We start from the raw sequence: 19,811 nt of genomic DNA, 5'->3' as shown, positions 1-19,811 counted from the left end.
CTCAGTACTTTGTTGAAGCATCTTTGGCAGCGATTACAGCGATTGCACACCTGCATTTGGGGAGTTTTTCCCCATTCATCTCTGTAGATCCTCTCAAGCTCTGTCAGGTTGGATGGGGTGTGTTACTGCACAGCTATTTTCAGGTCTCTCCAGAGATGTTTGATCGGGTTAAAGTCCGGGCTCTTGCTGGGCCACTCAAGAACATTCAGAGACATGTCCAGAAGTCACACCTGCGTTGTCTTGGCTGTGAGCTTAGGGTCGTTGTTCTGTTGGAAGGTGAACCTTTGCCCCAGTCTGAGGTCCTGAGCGCTCTGGAGCAGGTTTTCATCAAGGATCTCGCTGTACTTTGCTCCGCTCATCTTTACCTCGATCCTGACTAGTTTCCCAGTCCCTGCCGCTGAAACACATCCCTGCAGCATGATGCTGCTACCACCATGCTTCACCGTAGGGATGGTGCCAGGTTTCCTCCATGCGTGACACTTGACATTCAGGCAAAAGAGTTTAATCTTGGTTTCATCAGACCAGAGAATCTTGTTTCTCATGGTCTGAGAGTCTTTAGGTGCCTTTTGGCAAACTCCAAGCGGGCTGTCATGTGCCTTTTACTGAGGAGTGGCTTCCGTCTGGCCACTCTACCATAAAGGCCTGATTGGTGGAGTGCTGCAGAGATGTTTGCCCTTCTGGACGGTTCTCCCATCTCCACAAAAGATCTCTAGAGCCCTGTCAGAGTGACCATCGGGTTCTTGGTCACCTTCCTCACCAAGGCTCTTCTCCCCGATTGCTCAGTTTGGCCCGGGCGTCGAGCTCTAGGAAGAACATTTTTAGAAAAAAAACGAGTGACTAGCACTGAGATTGAACCCGCTATCCTCGCGGGTGTAACAAAAAACTGTCTTAAATGGTATCAAATCAGCCCAATTAGCTGTTCGCTTTCCATACACCCATTTATGTTGACACGCATGTTCCGGCGGCTATGTTGAGTTTCAGTTACCTGACCCAGACCCAGTTACCCTCTTGATTGATTTGCGCTCCTGACTGGTGCAGCAGTCTAAGGCCAACTGCATCTCTGTGCTAGATGCGTCACTACAGACCCTGGTTCAATTCCAGGCTGTATCACAACCAGCTGTGATTAGGAGTCCCATAGGGCGGCGCACAATTGGCCCAGTGTCGTCTGAGTTAGGGTTTGGCCGGGGTAGGCCGTCATTGTAAATAAGAATTTGTTCTTAATTGACTGACTAGTAAAATAGAAAATAAATAAAACATTTGATTTCAAAACCAGCCCCAAAGCTGATTTGTTTTTAGATGTAACCCCTCTCCCTAGCTGTACATCTTTCTCCCCTTATGACACGCATTACAGGGCTGAAGCTAAGATGAGCTGTGTATGGGGATAAGGATGTTGGTGAGAAAAGTCAGTGTGGGTTTCTGGTTTATCTATGTGTTGTGCTTTTTGTCATATCCTTGATTGAACAGTATTCTCTGCTGGGGGAGGTGTGTGGTTGTTAGTTTGTTAGTTTGTGCACGAACGTGTGCGTGCGTGCGCGTGTGTGAACGTAACTTTATCTCTCCCCGGCAGCAAACTTTTATCGACAGTTTTGAGAATCAGGAGTAACTTTACATCAGAGTGTGTCAGAAAGAAGACTGGCTTTGAAACATATGTTATGACAAGCCAATCTCGGCGTGTACACTGACGGAAGGGAAAGATAAGTATTTTGGAATGGAATGCATTTTAACTCAAGCTACATAGAAAATGTAAACCCCAGTCACTGTCCAGTATTATGTCATTATGTCTAGTTTGGTTCCCCAAAATTGTAAAACTTTTTTTCTTTCTTTTTTATTGCCAAATATTGTAACACACATAGGGGTCAAATGTTATCATACAACGTAATAAAATGTATTATTTCCACAACAGAATGATGGCAAAACTGTATCTTCACAGCAATGGGAATCATAATTCACAAAAGTTATGTTTGAGTAGTGTAGCGGTTATCGTCGGGGGAAGAGAGGACCAAGGTGCAGCGTGGTAAGTGTTCATCTTATTTAATGAAAGTGAACACTTCAAAATACAAAACAACAAAGTGAAAACCGAAACAGTTCTATCTGTTGCAAACACACAAAGACTGAAAATAAATCACCCCCCAAAACCCAACAGAAAACAGGCTACCTAAATATGGTTCCCAATCAGGGACAACGATTGACAGCTGCCTCTGATTGAGAACCATATCAGGCCAAACACAGAAATAGAAAATCATAGAAAAACTAACATAGACAACCTACCCAACTCACGCCCTGACCATACCTAAACAAAAGACAAAACAAAGGAACTAAGGTCAGGACGTGGTAGATTTGGAATACATGTAGATTTGGAATACATGATTTGCAGTAGCTGTACCATGCAGATAATATGGTACATATTATAGTATGATCTGGATATATTTTTCTTACATGAATGACCAATTCATCTTGTATATAATAAAGGAGAATGGGCTGAAAATTCGCAGAACAAAAAACACAATTTCATCTTAATCCTGAAGGTGTGCGAGGAGAAATTGAGGAGAGGTTGATTGATTGAATTTATTAGACCATTTGTTTTTAAAAATACATAAGGGCGCTTCAGCCGGTGATGCCTCCACATACATTTTTTTTTCAATCATCAAGGATAACACAATATAGCTTAAAAGCTTATTTCCATTGTGGTCCTTTTAAAAAGGGACGGGGAGACAGCAAGGTTAGGAGGAAAATGAAGCGACAAGAAACAATGACAGACAAAATTGTTGTTTTTTATTTAACATGAGATTATAAGTACAATTCCCTTTCCTAATAAACCACTATGGACAGGTACATCTCCCTTGTTAATAATATGGGGATAAATATATCCCTGTAATATATAAATGTATGTTTTTTTTTGTTTCGTTGTCACGATCGTTAGAATAACTAGACCAAAGCGCAGCGGGATCTGGGTTCCACATCTTTTTATTTCTAGGTGAAACTCACAGCAAAACAAAAAACAATACATCTCAAAACGAAACGTGAAGCTAACAATAGTGCTAACAGGAAACTATACATAGACAAGATCCCACAAAGCACAAAGGGGAAATGGCTGCCTAAATATGATCCCCAATCAGAGACAACGACAAACAGCTGCCTCTGATTGGGAACCATACATGGCCAACATAATCACCTAGATGGCCCACCCTAGTCACACCCCGACCTAACCAACATAGAGATTAAAAAGCTCTCTATGGTCAGGGCGTGACATTCGTTCCGCCATTTCTTATGTATAACATTGCTCTGGGGAGGCGATTGAGTGTGTTGGACTGATGTTAAAGTTCCCTTAATGAATATACACACAAGTAACCACAATTTTTTTTTTTACGGTGTCATCAAGCACAAATAGACCTGGGTCTTGGTCATTAGGGCACGCAATGTTTTAAATGCTTAGCAATATTTTGCAGAGGTGAATGAAAACGTACTTTTCTTATTGGTTGGACAAATCTACCAAGTCCCTCAGTGTTTCTGTCAGTTTTCTTCCACTTGGTGCCGAATGAACATGACCCATGTCTTGGTTCATTTGGAGGTTTGTTGGGGTGAATAGTTAATATTAGCATTCACTCCGTGTCAGAGTCATGGAGAAAAAGAGCTAGATAAGGAGAGAATGAGACAGAGAAAGGGTAGCTAGAATACTCTTTTCCCATTTTCCTTGAGTTCCCAAGTCCCCTCAACTCGAACTCTCACTCACACATGCACACGTACACAGACAGACAGACAGGCCGACAGACAGACACAGACACAAACAAACACAGCCCTCAATATTTCGGACCCCCTTGTCTCAGACCTTCTTTGGTCCTATTACCACTGGCCATTTACTTTGGTTCCGTTGTGTTTTTGAAGACTCCATGCCCCCTTCCCAGAACCTCTTGTACTCATTCCATCCCCCACAGTGCACCACTGCACCCCTGTGGATGTGTTGGATGGACCTCAGATGCATCGATTTGTCACATAGATATATACACACACACCTCCACAAAGAGTGTATGGGAAAAGTTTGGACTTGAGGAGTTTCCCAGACAAGGCATCAGTACAAACTCCAGCCACACACACACACACACACATTCTTTCTCCAGTATGAGCCCTAGCTCTCCATACAGGGGCCCTTTGTTTCCATATGGGAAATGACAGATGATTGGTTCTGTCATTGGGTTTTTTTCACCAAAAATATTTGGCATCTTCAAAGTGCATGTTGTGTAAATCAAATAATACAAACCCCCCCCAAAAAAATATATTTTAATTCCAGGTTGTAAGGCAACAAAATAAGAAACATGCCAAGGGGGGTGAATACTTTCGCAAGCCACTGTATATGGTTATAGTTGATTAAAGTGTTGCAGAATGTGAACATAGGCTATAATAAACATGTGAAATTTGGTTTGGTGTCTCTAGCTTGAATGGGTCAAGAGTTACTGTTGATGAGTTATTTTATGCACATTTATATAGTTGAAGTTAATTTTTTTTAAATGGAAAAGAATTTGAAGTTAGGATAGCCTGAAAATGTGAAAGTTGGTTTTATCTGAGCTTGAACGTTTTCAAGAGTTAATGTTGGTGAGTTATGTTATGCTAATTTATGCAGCTGTATATAATTATAGGTGATCAAAGTTTTTAAGAATTTGAAGTTGCTAGACTGAACAAGAGAAAGTTGGTGTCTCTAGCTTGAACGGTTCAAGAGTTACTGTTGGTAAGTTATTTTATGCAATTGTAATACTTATATATGATCAATGTTTTTAAGAATTGGAAGTTAAGATAACCTGAACATGTGGTAGTTGGTTTGGTGTCTCTAGCTTGAATAGTTCAAGCGTTACTGGTTGTGAGTAATTTTATGCTAATTTATACTAATTATAGTTGATTAAAGTGTTCACGAATTTGAAGTTAGGATAGACTGAAAATTAGGACGTTGGTTTAGTAACTTTAGCTTGAAGGGTTTAAGAGTTACTGTTGGTGATTTACTTTATGCAGAGTTGTGCACATTTTTATAAGTATAGTTAATAAACAAATTTAGGATAGCCTGAACATGAGAACGTTGGTTTGGAGTCTCTTGCTTGAATGGTTCAAGAGTTACTGTTGGAGGGTTATTTTATGCATATGTGTGCAATGTAATATGGTTATAGTAAATGAAAGGTTTTCAGAATTTGAACATAGGATAGCATGAACATGAAAATGTTGGTTTGGTGTCTCTATCTTGAATGGGTCAAGAGTTACTGTGGGTTGGTTATTTTATGCAAACGTATATTATTATAATTCATTTATAGAATTATAGTTGGTAAACATTTTTAAGAATTAAAGTGATGATAGCCTACACATGAGGAAATTGCTTTAATATCTCTAGCTTGAACAGTTTAATAATTAGTGTTAGTGATTTATTTTATGCAAATGTGTGCACATTTATATAATTATAGTTGATACACATTTTAGCCTAAACATGTGAAATTTGGTTTGGTGTCTCTAGCTCCATGAGGTAGTCACCTGGAATGCATTTCAATTAACAGATGTGCCTGTTAATTTGTGGAATTTCTTTCCTTTTAACGCGTTTGAGCTAATCAGCTGCGTTGTGACAATCTAGGGGTGGTATACAGATGACAGTCCTATTTGGTCAAAGACCAAGTCCATATTATGGCAAGAAACACTAAAATAAGCAAAAAGAAATGACAGTCATTACTTTAAGACATTGAAGGTCAGTAAATCTGGAAAATTTCAAGAAGTTTGTAAGTTTCTTCAAGTGCAGTCGCAAAAACCATCATGCGCTAAGATGAAACTGGCTCTCATGAGGACCGCCACAGGAAAGGAAGACCCAGCGTTACCTCTGCTGTAGAGGATACATTCATTAGAGTTAACTGCACCTCAGTTTCCAGACCCCAAAAATGCTTCACAGAGTTCAAGAAACAGACACATCTCAACATCAACTGTTCAGAGGAGACTACATGAATCAGGCCTTCATGGTCAAATTGCTGCAAAGAAACCACTACTAAAGGGCACCAATAATAAGAAGAGACTAGCTTGGGCCAAGAAACACAAGCAGTGGAAATCTGTCCTTTGGTCTGATGAGTCCAAATTTGAGATTTTTGGTTTCGGATGATCTCTTCATGTGTGGTTCCCACTGTGAAGCATGGAGGAGGAGGTGTGATGGTGTGGGGGTGCTTTGCTGGTGACACTGTCTGTGATTTATTTAGAATTCAAGGCACACTTAAGAGGGATATGCTATCCCATCTGGTTTGTGCTTAGTGGGACTATCATTTGTTTTTCAACAGGACAATGAACCAACACATCTTCAGACTATTCCAGTGCTCCAGTTGTCTAGATAGATGCGTAAGGGTTAGCACCTTTTTTTTAATCTCTCCATATTTTTCTTTCTAGACAAACAATCCTTTATCTGATTTCCCTGATTTTGTTTTGCTACACATTCTTAGTTTGCTATCTGTCTTTCAGTTTGGTGTGGGTTTTGTTCATAGTGAACTTTCTTTGGAAATCCCCAAAGTGTCTTTCAGAACCCCTCCTAAAACCTCACTTGTTTAGTTTTGGTCGTTGATCAGGGTCTCTTTTTTAGTTCCTGCTTCTGTTTGAGTGACATTTTGGGTTTGAAGAACAAAACAAACATTTATGAATTTGAAGTTAGAATTGCCTGGACATGAAAAAGTTGGTTTGGTCTGTCTAGCTTGACTGGTTCAAGAGTTAATGTTGGTTGGTTATTTTATGATCATTTTTATACAGTACACTCGGAAAGTACTCAGACCCCTTGACTTTTTCCACATTTTGTTACATTACAGCCTTATTCTAAAATGTATTTAAAAAAAAAATTCCTCATCAATCTACACACATTACCCCATAATAGCAAAGTGCAAACTCTTTTTTAAAAATGTTTGAAAATGTATAAAAAATAAATAACATAACTTATTTACATACGTATTCAGACACTTTGCTATGAAAATTGAGCACAGGTGCATCCTGTTTCCAATGATAATCCTTGAGATGTTTTTACAACTTGATTTGGAAAGGCTGACACCTGTCCATATAAGGTCCCACAGTTGACAAACCAAGCCATAAGGTCGAAGGAATTGTCCGCAGAGCTCTGAAACAGGATTGTGTCGAGGCACAGATCTGGGGAAGGGTACCAAAATATTTCTGCTTTATTGAAGGTCCCCAAGAACACAGTGGCCTCCATCATTCTTAAATAGAAGAAGTTTGTAACCCCCAAGACTTCCTAGAGCTGGCTGCCAGCCAAACTGAGCAATCGAGGAGAAGGGCCTTGGTCAGGAAGGTGACCAAGAACCCAATGGGCACTCTGACAGAGCTCCAGAGTTCCTCTGTGGAGATGGGAGAACCTTCCAAAAGGAGAGCACTCCACCATTCAGGCCTTATGGTAGAGTGACCAGACAGAAGCCACTCCTCAATAAAAGACACATGATATCCAAAAGGCGTCCAAAGGACAGACCACAAGAAACAAGATTCTCTGGTCTGATGAACCCAAGATTGAACTCTTTGGCCTGAAAGCAAAGAGTCATGTCTGGAGGAAACCTGGAACATCTACGGTGAATCATGGTGATGGCAGCATCAGGGACTAGGAGACTAGTCAGGATCGAGGGAAAGAAGAACAGAGCAAAGTACAGAGAGATCCTTGATGACAACCTGGTTCAGAGAGCTCAGGACCTCAGAATGGGGCAAAGGTTCACCTTCCAACAGAACAACGACCCTAAGCACACAGCCAAAATAACACAGGTTTGGCTTCGGGACAAGTCTCTGAATGTCCTTAAGTGGCCCAGCCAGAGCCCGGAATTGGACGCAATCGAACATCTCTGGAGAGACATGAAAATAGCTTTGCAGCGACACTCCCCAGCCAACCTGACAGAGCTTGAGAAGATCTGCAGAGAAGAATGGGAGAAACTCCCCAAATACAGGTGTGCCAAGCTAGTATCATCATACCCCCAAAAACTCAAGGCTGTAATCGCTGCCGAAGGAGCTTCAACAAAGTACTGAGCAAAGGGTCTGTTTACTTATGTAAATGTGATATTTCAGGGTTTTTTTTATTATAAATTAGCAAACATATCTAAAAAAAACTGTTATTGCTTTGTCATTATGGGCTGTTGTGTGTAGATTGAGGAGGGAAAAGTGAAGGGGTCTGAATACTTTCCGCATGCGCTGTAGATGGGAAAGAGAGAAAATTGACATGGTATTATCAGTAAGTAGCCAGTATAAATACAGGTATTCTGGTTGGTAATGGTGTACTTGTCGAGGAAAATACTGCATAAGACATTGAGGAGACATTGAAGAGCCGAGTGGAGGATACTCACATGTACATGGAGAGGAAACCATAGGTGGAGTTGACTCCTTACATCTCGTAGTTGAACATCTCACTGGCATCCCAGACATTAGACTAATGGAGAGCGATACAAAGGAATGGGGGGTTGGTGTGTGTGTGTCACAGTGTGTGACTCAATGTGTGTCACCAGAGTGGTATACTATAAAGCAAGCTCGATCTAGTCAGGCTTTTATAAAAGCTAGCCAACTTTAGTTAGCTTCCCATCCCAGGTCAGGCGTCATCCATACTACAATGTTATCACTCGCATATTATGAAAAACGGCTCCTGGTCTTCTTCTTTTAAGATATCATGGTGGTCCGTAAAGAAACGTTAGAGGTGCATGCCAACACCTACTGTACTGGAGTGTGTAGTCTATCACAGCTTACAGACTAAATGAATAAAAAAAGAAACATTAAGAAAAACTAAACCTAATCATGTACTACTAAGAAGAAAAAAAAGAGCCCTACTAACGACAAAGAGCTGTACCATTTTGAAAACCAACCACTTTAGGCTGCCATTGACCACCATGTTGTTCCATTCCATTTCAAATTGTTATAGTCCACAGTAATACTTCTGGTGGCAGGTTATGTGCTATTATCAGACCTTCCAGGAAAAAAACATGGAAATGAACAGAAAACTATGTTTTAAGTGAAATATTAGCGTTTGTCTGAAGCCAAAAAAAGACAGGAAATTCTAAGCTAATTTGAGTTTAGCACTAACAAGGCATTTTAGCATAAGCAACTTGACTACTACTAGAGTACTGTAGCTTTGTTGATCTACTGTACCTCAACAACAGATGTACTCACATTGGATGGGTTGATTAGGATTCAAACCTCTCAAACAGCCTAATGCATACTCTTAGAGTACATTTACCCAATTAATGTACTTGTTAATGTAAACTTCTTTTTTTCATGTAAGATGCATATCTGCCATTAGGGAATCTGTGCAATGATCCTAATCTTAATATATACAAATTGGTTCTTAAAGGGGCAATCTGCAGTTCAAACAACAAAGCCACACCCACCACTGTTTTGGTAAAAATCTAAAGAATTGGGGGTGGAGAAATGTTACCACTCTCACATTCATAAGCCCTCTGGAAACAAAATAAAAATTTGGACCATGTTCAGAGGCTAACTTTTTTTTTTTCTTAAAAATGACATTGTTTACAATTAATTGAGTTGATCAAGTACATTTTGGGGGTTCTGATTGGGTATGACAATTGGACTAAGCTCATGAGGCATTTATCATAGAAATTATAACTTCAAGAATCAATGGGTGTGTGTAAATAATTGAAAAGTAAAAAAATGTATGAAGCAATCACAGATTGACCCTTTAAATACTATACCTTATAAATGTTTCGAGCATAGCGTAACTTTCTTACCCTATCATAACCCAAAATATAAGGTTGCATTACTCTATTGTTTATAACAGGAACATAATCGAAATATGTTCAAAAGCTGTCAACTACACTACTGTTCAAAAGTTTGGGGTCACTTGAAATGTCCTTGTATTTGAAAGTTAAGCAAAAAAAATTGTAATTTTAAATAACATCAAATTGATCAGAAATACAGTGTAGACATTGTTAATGTTGTAAATGACTATTGTAGCTGGAAAAGGCTGATTTTTATGGAATATCTACATAGGTGTACGGAGGCCCATTATCAGCAATCATCACTCCTGTGTTCCAATGGCACGTTGTGTTAGCTAATCCAAGTTTATCATTTTAAAAGGCGAATTGATCATTAGAAAACTATTTTGCAAATATGTTATCACAGCTGAAAACTGTTGAGCTGATTAAAGAAGCAATACAATTGGCCTTCTTTAGACTAGAGTGAAGAGGCGACTCCGGGATGCTGGCCCTCAAGGCAGAGTTGAAAAAAAAACATATTTCAAACTGACCAATACAAGGAAAAGATGAAGATGGGCAAAAAAACACAGACACTGGACAGAGGAACTCTGCCTAGAAGGCCAGCATCCCAGAGTCTGCTCCTCACTGACTTTGAGACTCATGTTTTGCGGGTACTATTTAATGAAGGTGCCAGTTGAGGACTTGTGACACTCTAATGTACTTGTCCTCTTCCTCAGTTCTGCACCGGAGCCTCCCACTCCTCTTTCGATTCTGGTTAGAGCCAGTTTGCACTGTTCTGTGAAGGGAGTAGTACACAGCGTTGTACGAGATCTTCAGTTGCTAAGCAAATTTCTCGCATGGAATAGCCTTCATTTCTCAGAACAAGAATAGACTGACGAGTTTCAGAAGAAAGTTCCTTTGTTTCTGGCCATTTTGAGCCTGTAATCGAACCCACAAATGCTGATGCTCCAGATACTCAACTAGTCTAAAGAAGGCCAGTTTATTGCTTCTTTAATCAGAACAACAGTTTCAGCTGTGCTAACATAATGGCAAAAGGGTTTTCTAATGATCAGTTCGCCTTTTAAAATTATAAACTTGGATTAGCTAACACAACGTGCCATTGGAACACAAAGAGGGATGGTTTCTGATAATGGGCCTCTGTACGCCTATGTAGATTTTCCATCAAAAAGCACCCATTTCCAGCTGCGATAGTCATTTACAACATAAAAATGTCTACACTGTATTTCTGATCAATTTTATGTTATTTTAATGGACAAAAAAACAAAAAAAAGAAGGACATTTCTAAGTGTCCCTAAACTTTTGAATGGTAGTGTCCCTTGTCCATTTCCCATCTGAAAAAGCTTATGTATAAAGCTAGGACAAAATGTAGCGTTAAGCAGCGGTTTCCCCCGACACACATTACACCTAGTCCACGACCAGAAGTAATTTTGGGCTTAATCTGTGTCCGGGATAACCTCTCAATAACGTTTTAAATACATTTGTGGAATGGGATGATGTCTTACATGAAAAAGCACATTTACATGCAAGTACATTAATTGGGTAAACGTACTCTAAGAGTATGGATTAGGCTGTTTGAGAGGGTTGAATCCTAATCAACCCATCCACTGTGAGTACATCTGTTGTTGAGGTACAGTAGATCAACAAAGATACAGTACTCTAGCAGTAGTCAAGCTGCTGATGATGAAAAGCCTCGTTAGTGCATAGGTCAAATTAGATGATAGATTGAATGTCCTGTCTTTATTGGATTTAGACAAGCTAATATGTCAGTAAACTGTTTTGTGTTAACATGTAGATGATTGGAACTGTCAGGTTTAGCCGTTCGAATAAAGCAGAAAAGGGCATCTTAACTGACAAGGTCTCATCCCCACCCACTCATACACAGAAATACACTCAGACACACACAAATGTTTGTGTTAACAATAGCGAGGCTATGTACAGGGGGTACCGGTACAGAGTCAATGTGCGGGGCACCGGTTAATCGAGGTAATTGAGGTAATATATACATGTAGGTAGAGTTATTAAAGTGAATTATGCATAGATAATAACTTAGAGTAGCAGCAGTGTAAAAAGAGGGGGGGGGGGGCAATGGAAATAGTCTGGGTAGCCATTTGATTAGATGTTCAGCAGTCTTATAGCTTCGGGGTAAAGCTTTTTAGAAGCCTCTTGGACCTTAATTTGGTGCTCTGGTACCGCTTGTCGTGCTGTAGCAGAGAGAACAGTCTATGACTAGGGTGGCTGGAGTCTTTGACAAGTTTTATAGACTTACTCTGACACCGCCTGGTATAGAGGTCCTGGATGGCAAGAAGTTTGGCCCCTGTGATGTACTGGGCCGTACGCACTACTCTTTGTAGTGCCTTGCGGTCAGAGGCCGAGCAGTTGCCATACCAGGCAAGTGATGCAACCAGTCAGGATGCTCTCGATGGTGCAGCTGCAGAACCTTTTGAGGATCTGAGGACCCAGCAGTCTCCCTTTCCTCCATTTCTTTGGTTCAGCTCCAGTCTCCGGTTCAGCTCCATGTCAAAAAGTTCCATTGGAAATGTCTTCTCCCCTCCGCAACCCTTGATCCTACCTGTGCTGTGTAGATTTCTGTCTAAAATAACTGATGAAGCTGAAAAGGAGGGAAGGTGAGGAAAAAGGGAGAGGGCGGAAAGGAATAGAGCGAGATAGATAGTGGGAGAAAAACAAACAAGTGGGATATCAAATCAAAAGAGCGAAAAAGAGGGAGGAGAGCAAAATAAAGGAGACAAGACATTCTTCTGACAGATCATGAACGTGCTGTCTGGGAGTTGATATAGTTGTGTGTGATGGAGACAGATTGTCCTGTGATTGTTCATTTTGGAGACCAGGTTATTGATGTCATCTGCTGGAATTTTTTGAATAACAGAAACAAGACACATAGAAACCAAATGAATAGATGAGCTTTACTTCATATGTGCCCCTGGAACCTTTTCACTGCCACAGAGTGAACAAATATTAAAAACAGCTTTGATTTGTTTGATTGGTCAAACGGCAAACACACCGGGGATTACAATCAGATAAATGTCAGATTTATGGAGTGTTTTTGTTTTCGGAATGCACAATAATAATACAACTCAAGATATATGGGGAATGTTTTTCTGCAAATGTCTAATTGAGGTCAAAAGTTGAATTTTAGATTTGAGTGAAGTTCACATTCAATGTAACCTTCTGTGAATGTCCTGGTGTGAACCTGTTTGAATAGCTCAATGCTTCTAGAGGGCTTTGTAGCATCCTAGCTGTAGTGGTTAGTCTCATGTAACGCTTTTGCCAACTCCTTACCCTCTCACCTCAAACGCTGTCGTTTTCCATGTTTCTTTCTCTCTTAACACACAATTTGATGTGTGTGTGTGTCTGTGTGTTCGTGCATGTGTGTGTCTTCCACAGGTCAAGGTCCATAAGTGGAGCATCTTCCGGTCTCTCCACTAGCCCTCTCAGCAGCCCACGGGTAAGTACCTCTCCCCAATCCCCCCGTCTCACCCCCTTTATCAGGACCCCTGTGTTTTCCCTCAGGCATCACACAATCCACCCTTAAACCTGCTGCCTGTCTACGCCTTGATTGGTATTTATTTTTATGTCATCACATGAGACCAACACAGTCAGCGTAGCTAGATGCTCCTGACCAGGATAACTGAGGATAGGAGCTTGGCCTGAAACAAATACAGGATCTACACTGGAATTACTCAAGCATTAGTCACACAAAGTAGAAGAAAAATGATCGTGCCCCTACGAATGCATGTGCCAGAGGCTGGTCTGGTGGTAGTGCTGCAGCCCCTGGACCACATTATGTCTCAGGTGGCAGGGGTGCGGTTTACCAACGTTCCCGAGATCTTATGGCAATCCACAGTAACTTTGGTAATTTACACAAATATATATATCTGTGTATAAATTGTCCATGAAATTCTAGTGGATACCCCATATGGTTCTAGAAAAAATTGCCATTATTTTTCAATTAACTCTTCCAACTACTGACTTTTTTCACAACTGCCACCAATTTGGCAGCAAAACATTTACAATAAAGAAATAATTGACATCGTAAAATGAAAAAAAGTGTGTACATTATCTTTATTGAGGATATTTAATGCTGAAATCCTCATTAAACACCAATGGTATTCATTAAATGTATTCATTTTATTTAGGATAATGTTTTACAACTTCATCATTCTATTTTATTATTTAATATATTATATATATATATATAAAACATAATAATAAATATATCATAATTATAAAAAAATATATATAACATATAGTAAATATATAATATTTAAATATTATTTATGTGTTATTATATGTGATAAGGCCACACAGAGGGCCAGAGATAATTACAGACACCTGATAATGATAATCTGATAATCTGAAGTCCCCAAAAAAGCCACTTGATGTCATCTGATAAAAAGATTTTTAAAAGTTACCAAATACCTGGTAGTTTACTGGTAAAGTTTCCAGCTCCCATTGCAACCCTATGCCACTCACTTCCTGTACTAGTTCCCTCTCACCTACAGTGCCTGGCAAAAGTATTCGTCCCCCTTGGCGTTTTCCCTATTTTGTTACATTACAACCTGTAATTTAAAATGATTTCATGTCATGGACATACACAAAATAGTCCAAATTGGTGAAGTGAAATGAAAAAAATAAAAAGCGGAAAAATTGTGCGTGCATATGTATTCACCCCTTTGCTATGAAGCCCCTAAATAAGATCTGGTGCAACCAATTACCTTCAGAAGTCACATAATTAGTTCGATTGCACACAGGTGGACTTTATTTAACTGTCACATTATCTGTCACATGATCTAAGCACATATCTGTTCTGAAAGGCCCCAGAGTCTGCAACACCACCAAGCAAGCGGCACCACCAAGCATGCGGCACCATGAAGACCAAGGAGCTCTCCAAAGAGGTCAGGGACATAGTTGTGGAGAAGTACAGATCAGGGTTGGGTTATAAAATAAATATCCAAAACTTTGAACATCCCACGGAGCATCATTAAATCCATTATATATTTTTTTGAAAGAATATGGCACCACAACAAACTTGCCAAGACTCACGGACCAGGCAAGGAGGGCATTAATCAGAGAAGCAACCAAAGATAACCCTGAAGGAGGTGCAAAGCTCCACAGCGGAGATTGGAGTATCTGTCCATAGGACCAATTTAAGCTGTACACTCCACAGAGCTGGGTTTTACGTTAGAGTGGCCAGAAAAAAGCCATTGCTTAAAGAAAAAAATTATCAATTACGTTTTGTGTTCGCCAAAAGGCATGTGGGAGACCTCCCCAAACATATGGAAGAAGGTACTCTGGTCAGATGAGACTAAAATTGAGCTTTTTGGCCATCAAGGAAAGTGCTATGTCTGGTGCAAACCCAACAACTCTCATCACCCTGAGAAAACCATCCCCACAGTGAAGCATGGTGGTGGCAGCATCATGCTGTGGGGATGTTTTTCATTGGCAGGGACTGGGAAACTGGTCAGAATTGAAGCAATGATGGATGGCGCTAAATACAGGAAAATTCTTGAGGGAAACCTGTTTCAGTCTTCCAGAGATTTGAGACTGGGACAGTGGTTCACCTTCCAGTAGGACAATGACCCTAAGCATACTGCTAAAGCAACACTCAAGTGGTTTAAGGGGACACATTTACATGTCTTGGAATGGCCTAGTCAAAGCCCAGACCTCAATCCATTTGAGGATTGACTTAAAAATTGCTGTACACCAGCGGAACCCATCCAACTTGAAGTAGCTGGAGCAGTTTTGCCTTGAAGAATGGGAAAAAATCCCAGTGGCTAGATGTGCCAAGCTTATAGAGACATTCCCAAAGAGACTTGCAGCTGTAATTGCTGCAAAATGTGGTTCTACAAGGTATTGACTTTGGGGGGTTGAATCGTTATGCATGCTCAAGTTTTCTGTTTTTTTGTCTTATTTCTTGTTTGTCACACAATAAAAAATATTTTGCATCTTCAAAGTGGTAGGCATGTTGTGTAAATCAAATGATACAAACCCCCCCCCCCCCCCCCCCCAAAAAAATCTATTTTAATTCCAGGTTGTAAGGCAACAAAATAGGAAAAATGCCAAGGGGGTGAAAAGCCACTGTATCTCCCGATTGAAAATAAATAAACGATGCCATTGGGCAATAGCTAAGAAAAAATAGTTATGTTTCTTTTTGAATATACATAGATATTTACATAACGTTTTAGATTATTTTGACGTAACGTGTTTGCAGTATTAGCACATGACGTGAAGTCTTTCACACATTGCTAAATGTAATTTCAAAATCAAGATTCAAGATGGACATTTAGGTTAACAGAGAGCTGTGTCAGAGTTTAGCTCTATGGCTTACCATTCACTCCATTAGGCTTTGTGTGAGGCCTGCTCTCTCCCACCAAGTTGAGATAAATCCCATAGGGCACCTTGCATGGAGCCACACACACACTTGCACGCTTGCATGCACACACACTAATGATAACCGAACATTACTATTTTCTTCTTAAAGCCCCTCTCTCTTTTCTGTCAAGATTATTCTGTTATTATCCTGTCTTCTGTTCTCCATGGAACTGAGACACGTAGAAATCCAGCTCAGGGAATTCTGAAAAATACAAAATCACAGTTTTTCCTGATTAGCACAAGGGGAAGGTTTGTAGCCTTTTTCGTCCAACTAGACTCAGGCTAGAAGGTTAGCCAGACTACCAGGATGAGCTGCTTGTGCCACACACACACACACACACACACACACGCACACACATGCACATGTGCGCACACACACACACAAACATGTTAACAAGCACACACAGCCTCTCAGGGTGATCTGAAAGGAAAATTGATTCCTGAAATCCAGCCTTAAACTGGGATACTTGTTTCATGAAGTGATTCCATGTAAAAGATGTTCAAGGCATTTGCTCAAGTTCCTGTTGGGCTGTAAGGCAAGGGTTGCCCAGGACACAGGGAGTGAGTGAAGATATAGTTGTTCAATATAGACCCACACCAATGGAAATAGATTAGCACGAGAAGGCTTACACACACACACACACACACACACACACACACACACACACACACACACACTGACACATACCAAATGAAATTGATGCTGTTGCAACAATCAAATAAAAAAAATACTATTTTTAATAAGGAAGTCATTGAGCTGTTTAGGGGGAGTTTAGAAATTGGTCTATAATTGCTGAGGGCTGAAGGATGTGCTTTTCTTAAGAAGTGGTTTCATTATCAACCGTGACAAAATACTCCATATTGACTCTGGATGTTGGGGGAGGGACTAGCAGTATAGACTCAGATCTGTCAGATCGTCTGCCTAAGCTGATACCCAACCTAATTGACAATATCTTGTCTCTGAAGTACACTGCAAACTTTTCACATTTAGACGTCGACAACAGATCGTGAGGGGTAGAGGGAGCAGAATGAATATGGCTTTCAATAGTTGAAAAGAGCACCCTAGGATTATTCTGATTGTCAGTGATCAATTTAGAGAAATTAGCTCGTCTAGCATTTGGGAATTCCCAAATGGAAATTTCTCTTTGACACTGTCATGAAGCATTATGACCACCTTGTGTCACTTGGACTAAGAAAATGCACTTTATGACACTGTCAAGAAGCATTATGACCAACCTGTGCCATTTTACTTGGACTAAGAAAGTATACTTTAGGACAGCATTGGGAAGGTGCATGTCTGACATCAATGTGTGCGTAATTACAATGATAATTTAACATGGTCAATTTCAGAAAGTGTTATATGTCATAAACATACCGTTGACAAGTAGGCTATGGTGTAATGGAATGTTTTGCTGTGTGTGGTAGGTTTTGTGGCATTTGACACTCTTATGTAGGTGTCATGACCAGCCATAAAATAACGCAATATCACAACATATCTAAATATTTGTGTCATAACAGTATTATGACCATATTATGACAGGTTATGACAGGTTATGACAAGTTATGACAAGTTATGTCAGCTGTTATGACACATTTTGACATGGTTATGACTGTGTCATAAAGTGTTATGACACTTAGTGTCAAGTAAAGTGTTTACCAATTTTTTAAAATCTTCTTCTTCTTCTGAGTGGCAGCCCACAGGTACAATGTGTGAAGTCATTAATAGAAAATATTAAACAGAATATGAATTAAATACACATTGTCACCAAATAAATGTAATTACTTAAAAGACACCTTTTTAGCTGACCTTTTACTTAAGGGTGCTTTTAGTCATTCTATCTATTTTATCCCATTCTCTATATCTTATTTACTTGTATTTATTTTATTTTATTCTCTCTGTTTTATAATTGTTTTACTATTTTGATTCACCTCATTTAGAAAACAATTTCGTTTTTTTATCTTTCTCAACTTTTATTATTCTATTTTGTTAAGCACTTTAAAATTACATCCAGCGTAAGTAATGTACTCTATAAATAAACCGTTTTTTTGATTAAGAGAGACATTTAGAAGCCATTTCTCCATGAGTTTTCACCTCTGTAGCTAGGTTTCCACCCAATTGGCGACATTTTCATGAGAATATTTGAAAAATGTGCAAAAATAAAATATGCACATTTTCCCACCAGTGGTATGTTTCCACCAAACTGACTTGTTGCAGATTAAAATCAGTGCCTGATGATGTGATGCACACAAAGTGTTTAGGTACCCGAATAAAAATCTAAATCAATGTGTTTCCATTGCACTTTCAACTCTACTGATAGTTTTGTCACAAAAACTGTGTTAAATAGCAAATGTGCCTAATCTGGTCATGGCACATGTGCTCTAGGCAACAACTTGCAGATACAGGCTTGTCTACCTGATGAGATTTTATGGATAAGAGTGAGAATATTTGTATTTACAGTGTATTCAGACCCCTTCACTTTTTCCACATTTTGTTACTTTATAGCCTTATTTCCAAAATGGGTAAAAAAAAAACGTAATACAAATAAAAAACAGAAATACCTTATTTATGTATTTACGTATTCAGACCTTTTGCCATGTGACACGAAAATTAGTTCAGGTCCATCCTGTTTCCATTGGAGTCCACCTGTGGTAAATTCAACTGATTGGACATGATTTGGAAAGGCACACACCTGTCTATATAAGGTCCCAGAGTTGACAGTGCATGTCAGAGCAAAAACCAAGCCATGAGGTCGAAGGACTTATCCGTAGAGCTCAGAGACAGGATTGTGTCGACGCACAGATCTTGGGAATGGTCCCAAAACATTTCTGCAGCATTGAATGCCCAAAGAACACAGTGGCCTCCATCATTCTTAGACAGAAGAAGTTTGGAACCACCAAGACTCTTCTAGAGCTGGCCTCCCAGCCAAACTGAATAATCAGGGGAGAAGGGCTTTTGTCAGGAAGGTGACCAAGATCCCGATGATCACTCTGACAGAGCTCCAGAGTTCCTATGTGGCGATGGGAGAACCTTCCAGAAGGACAATCATCTCTGCCGCACTCCACCAATCAGGCCTTATGGTACAGTGGCCAAGCGTAAGCCACTTCACAGTGAAAGGCACATGAGAGCACGCTTGGAGTTTGCCAAAAGGCCCCTAAAGACTCTCGGACCATGAGAAACAATATTCTCCGGTCTGATGAAACCAAGAACTCTTTGGCCTGAATGCCTAGCGTCACGTCTGTAGGAAACTTGGCACCATCCCTATGGTGAAACAGGCACTGGGAGACTAGTCAGGATCGAAGGAAAGATGAATGAAGCCAAGTACAGAGAGATCATTGATGAAAACCTGCTCCAGAGTGCTCAGGACCTCCAGACTGGGGCGAAGGTTCACCTTCCAACAGGACAACGACCCTAATCATACAGCCAAGAGAACCCAGGGGTGGCTTCGGGATGAGTCTCTGAATATCTTTGAGTGGCCCAGCAAGAGCCCGGACTTGAACTCGATCGAACATCTCTGGAGAGACCTGAAAATAGCTGTGCAGCAACACTCCCCATCCAACCTGACAGAGTTTGAGAGGATCTGCAGAGAAAAATGGGAGAAACTCCCCAAATACAGGTGTGCCAAGCTTGTAGTGTCATACACCAGCACACTCGATGCTGTAATCGCTGCCAAAAATGCTTCAACAAAGTACTGAGTAAAGGGTGTAAATACTTATGTAAAT

The 19,811-nt window shown here is 40.1% G+C and overlaps 1 protein-coding gene across 4 annotated transcripts in view; it reads left to right on the top strand.

Moving 5' to 3' along the window:
- Positions 1–19,811, top strand: part of brsk2a (BR serine/threonine kinase 2a) — a 485,481-nt gene that overhangs the window by 438,251 nt on the left and 27,419 nt on the right. For all 4 annotated transcript variants that reach the window (XM_055934963.1, XM_055934962.1, XM_055934965.1 and 1 more), the window contains exon 13: positions 13,104–13,164. In XM_055934963.1, the coding sequence (XP_055790938.1) occupies positions 13,104–13,164 (61 nt within the window). The remainder of the gene's footprint in view (positions 1–13,103; positions 13,165–19,811) is intronic.

Source organism: Salvelinus fontinalis, chromosome 9, assembly GCF_029448725.1.
Source record: "Salvelinus fontinalis isolate EN_2023a chromosome 9, ASM2944872v1, whole genome shotgun sequence".
Classification (NCBI taxonomy): Eukaryota; Metazoa; Chordata; class Actinopteri; order Salmoniformes; family Salmonidae; genus Salvelinus; species Salvelinus fontinalis.
This window is presented reverse-complemented; position numbering and strand designations above follow the sequence as displayed.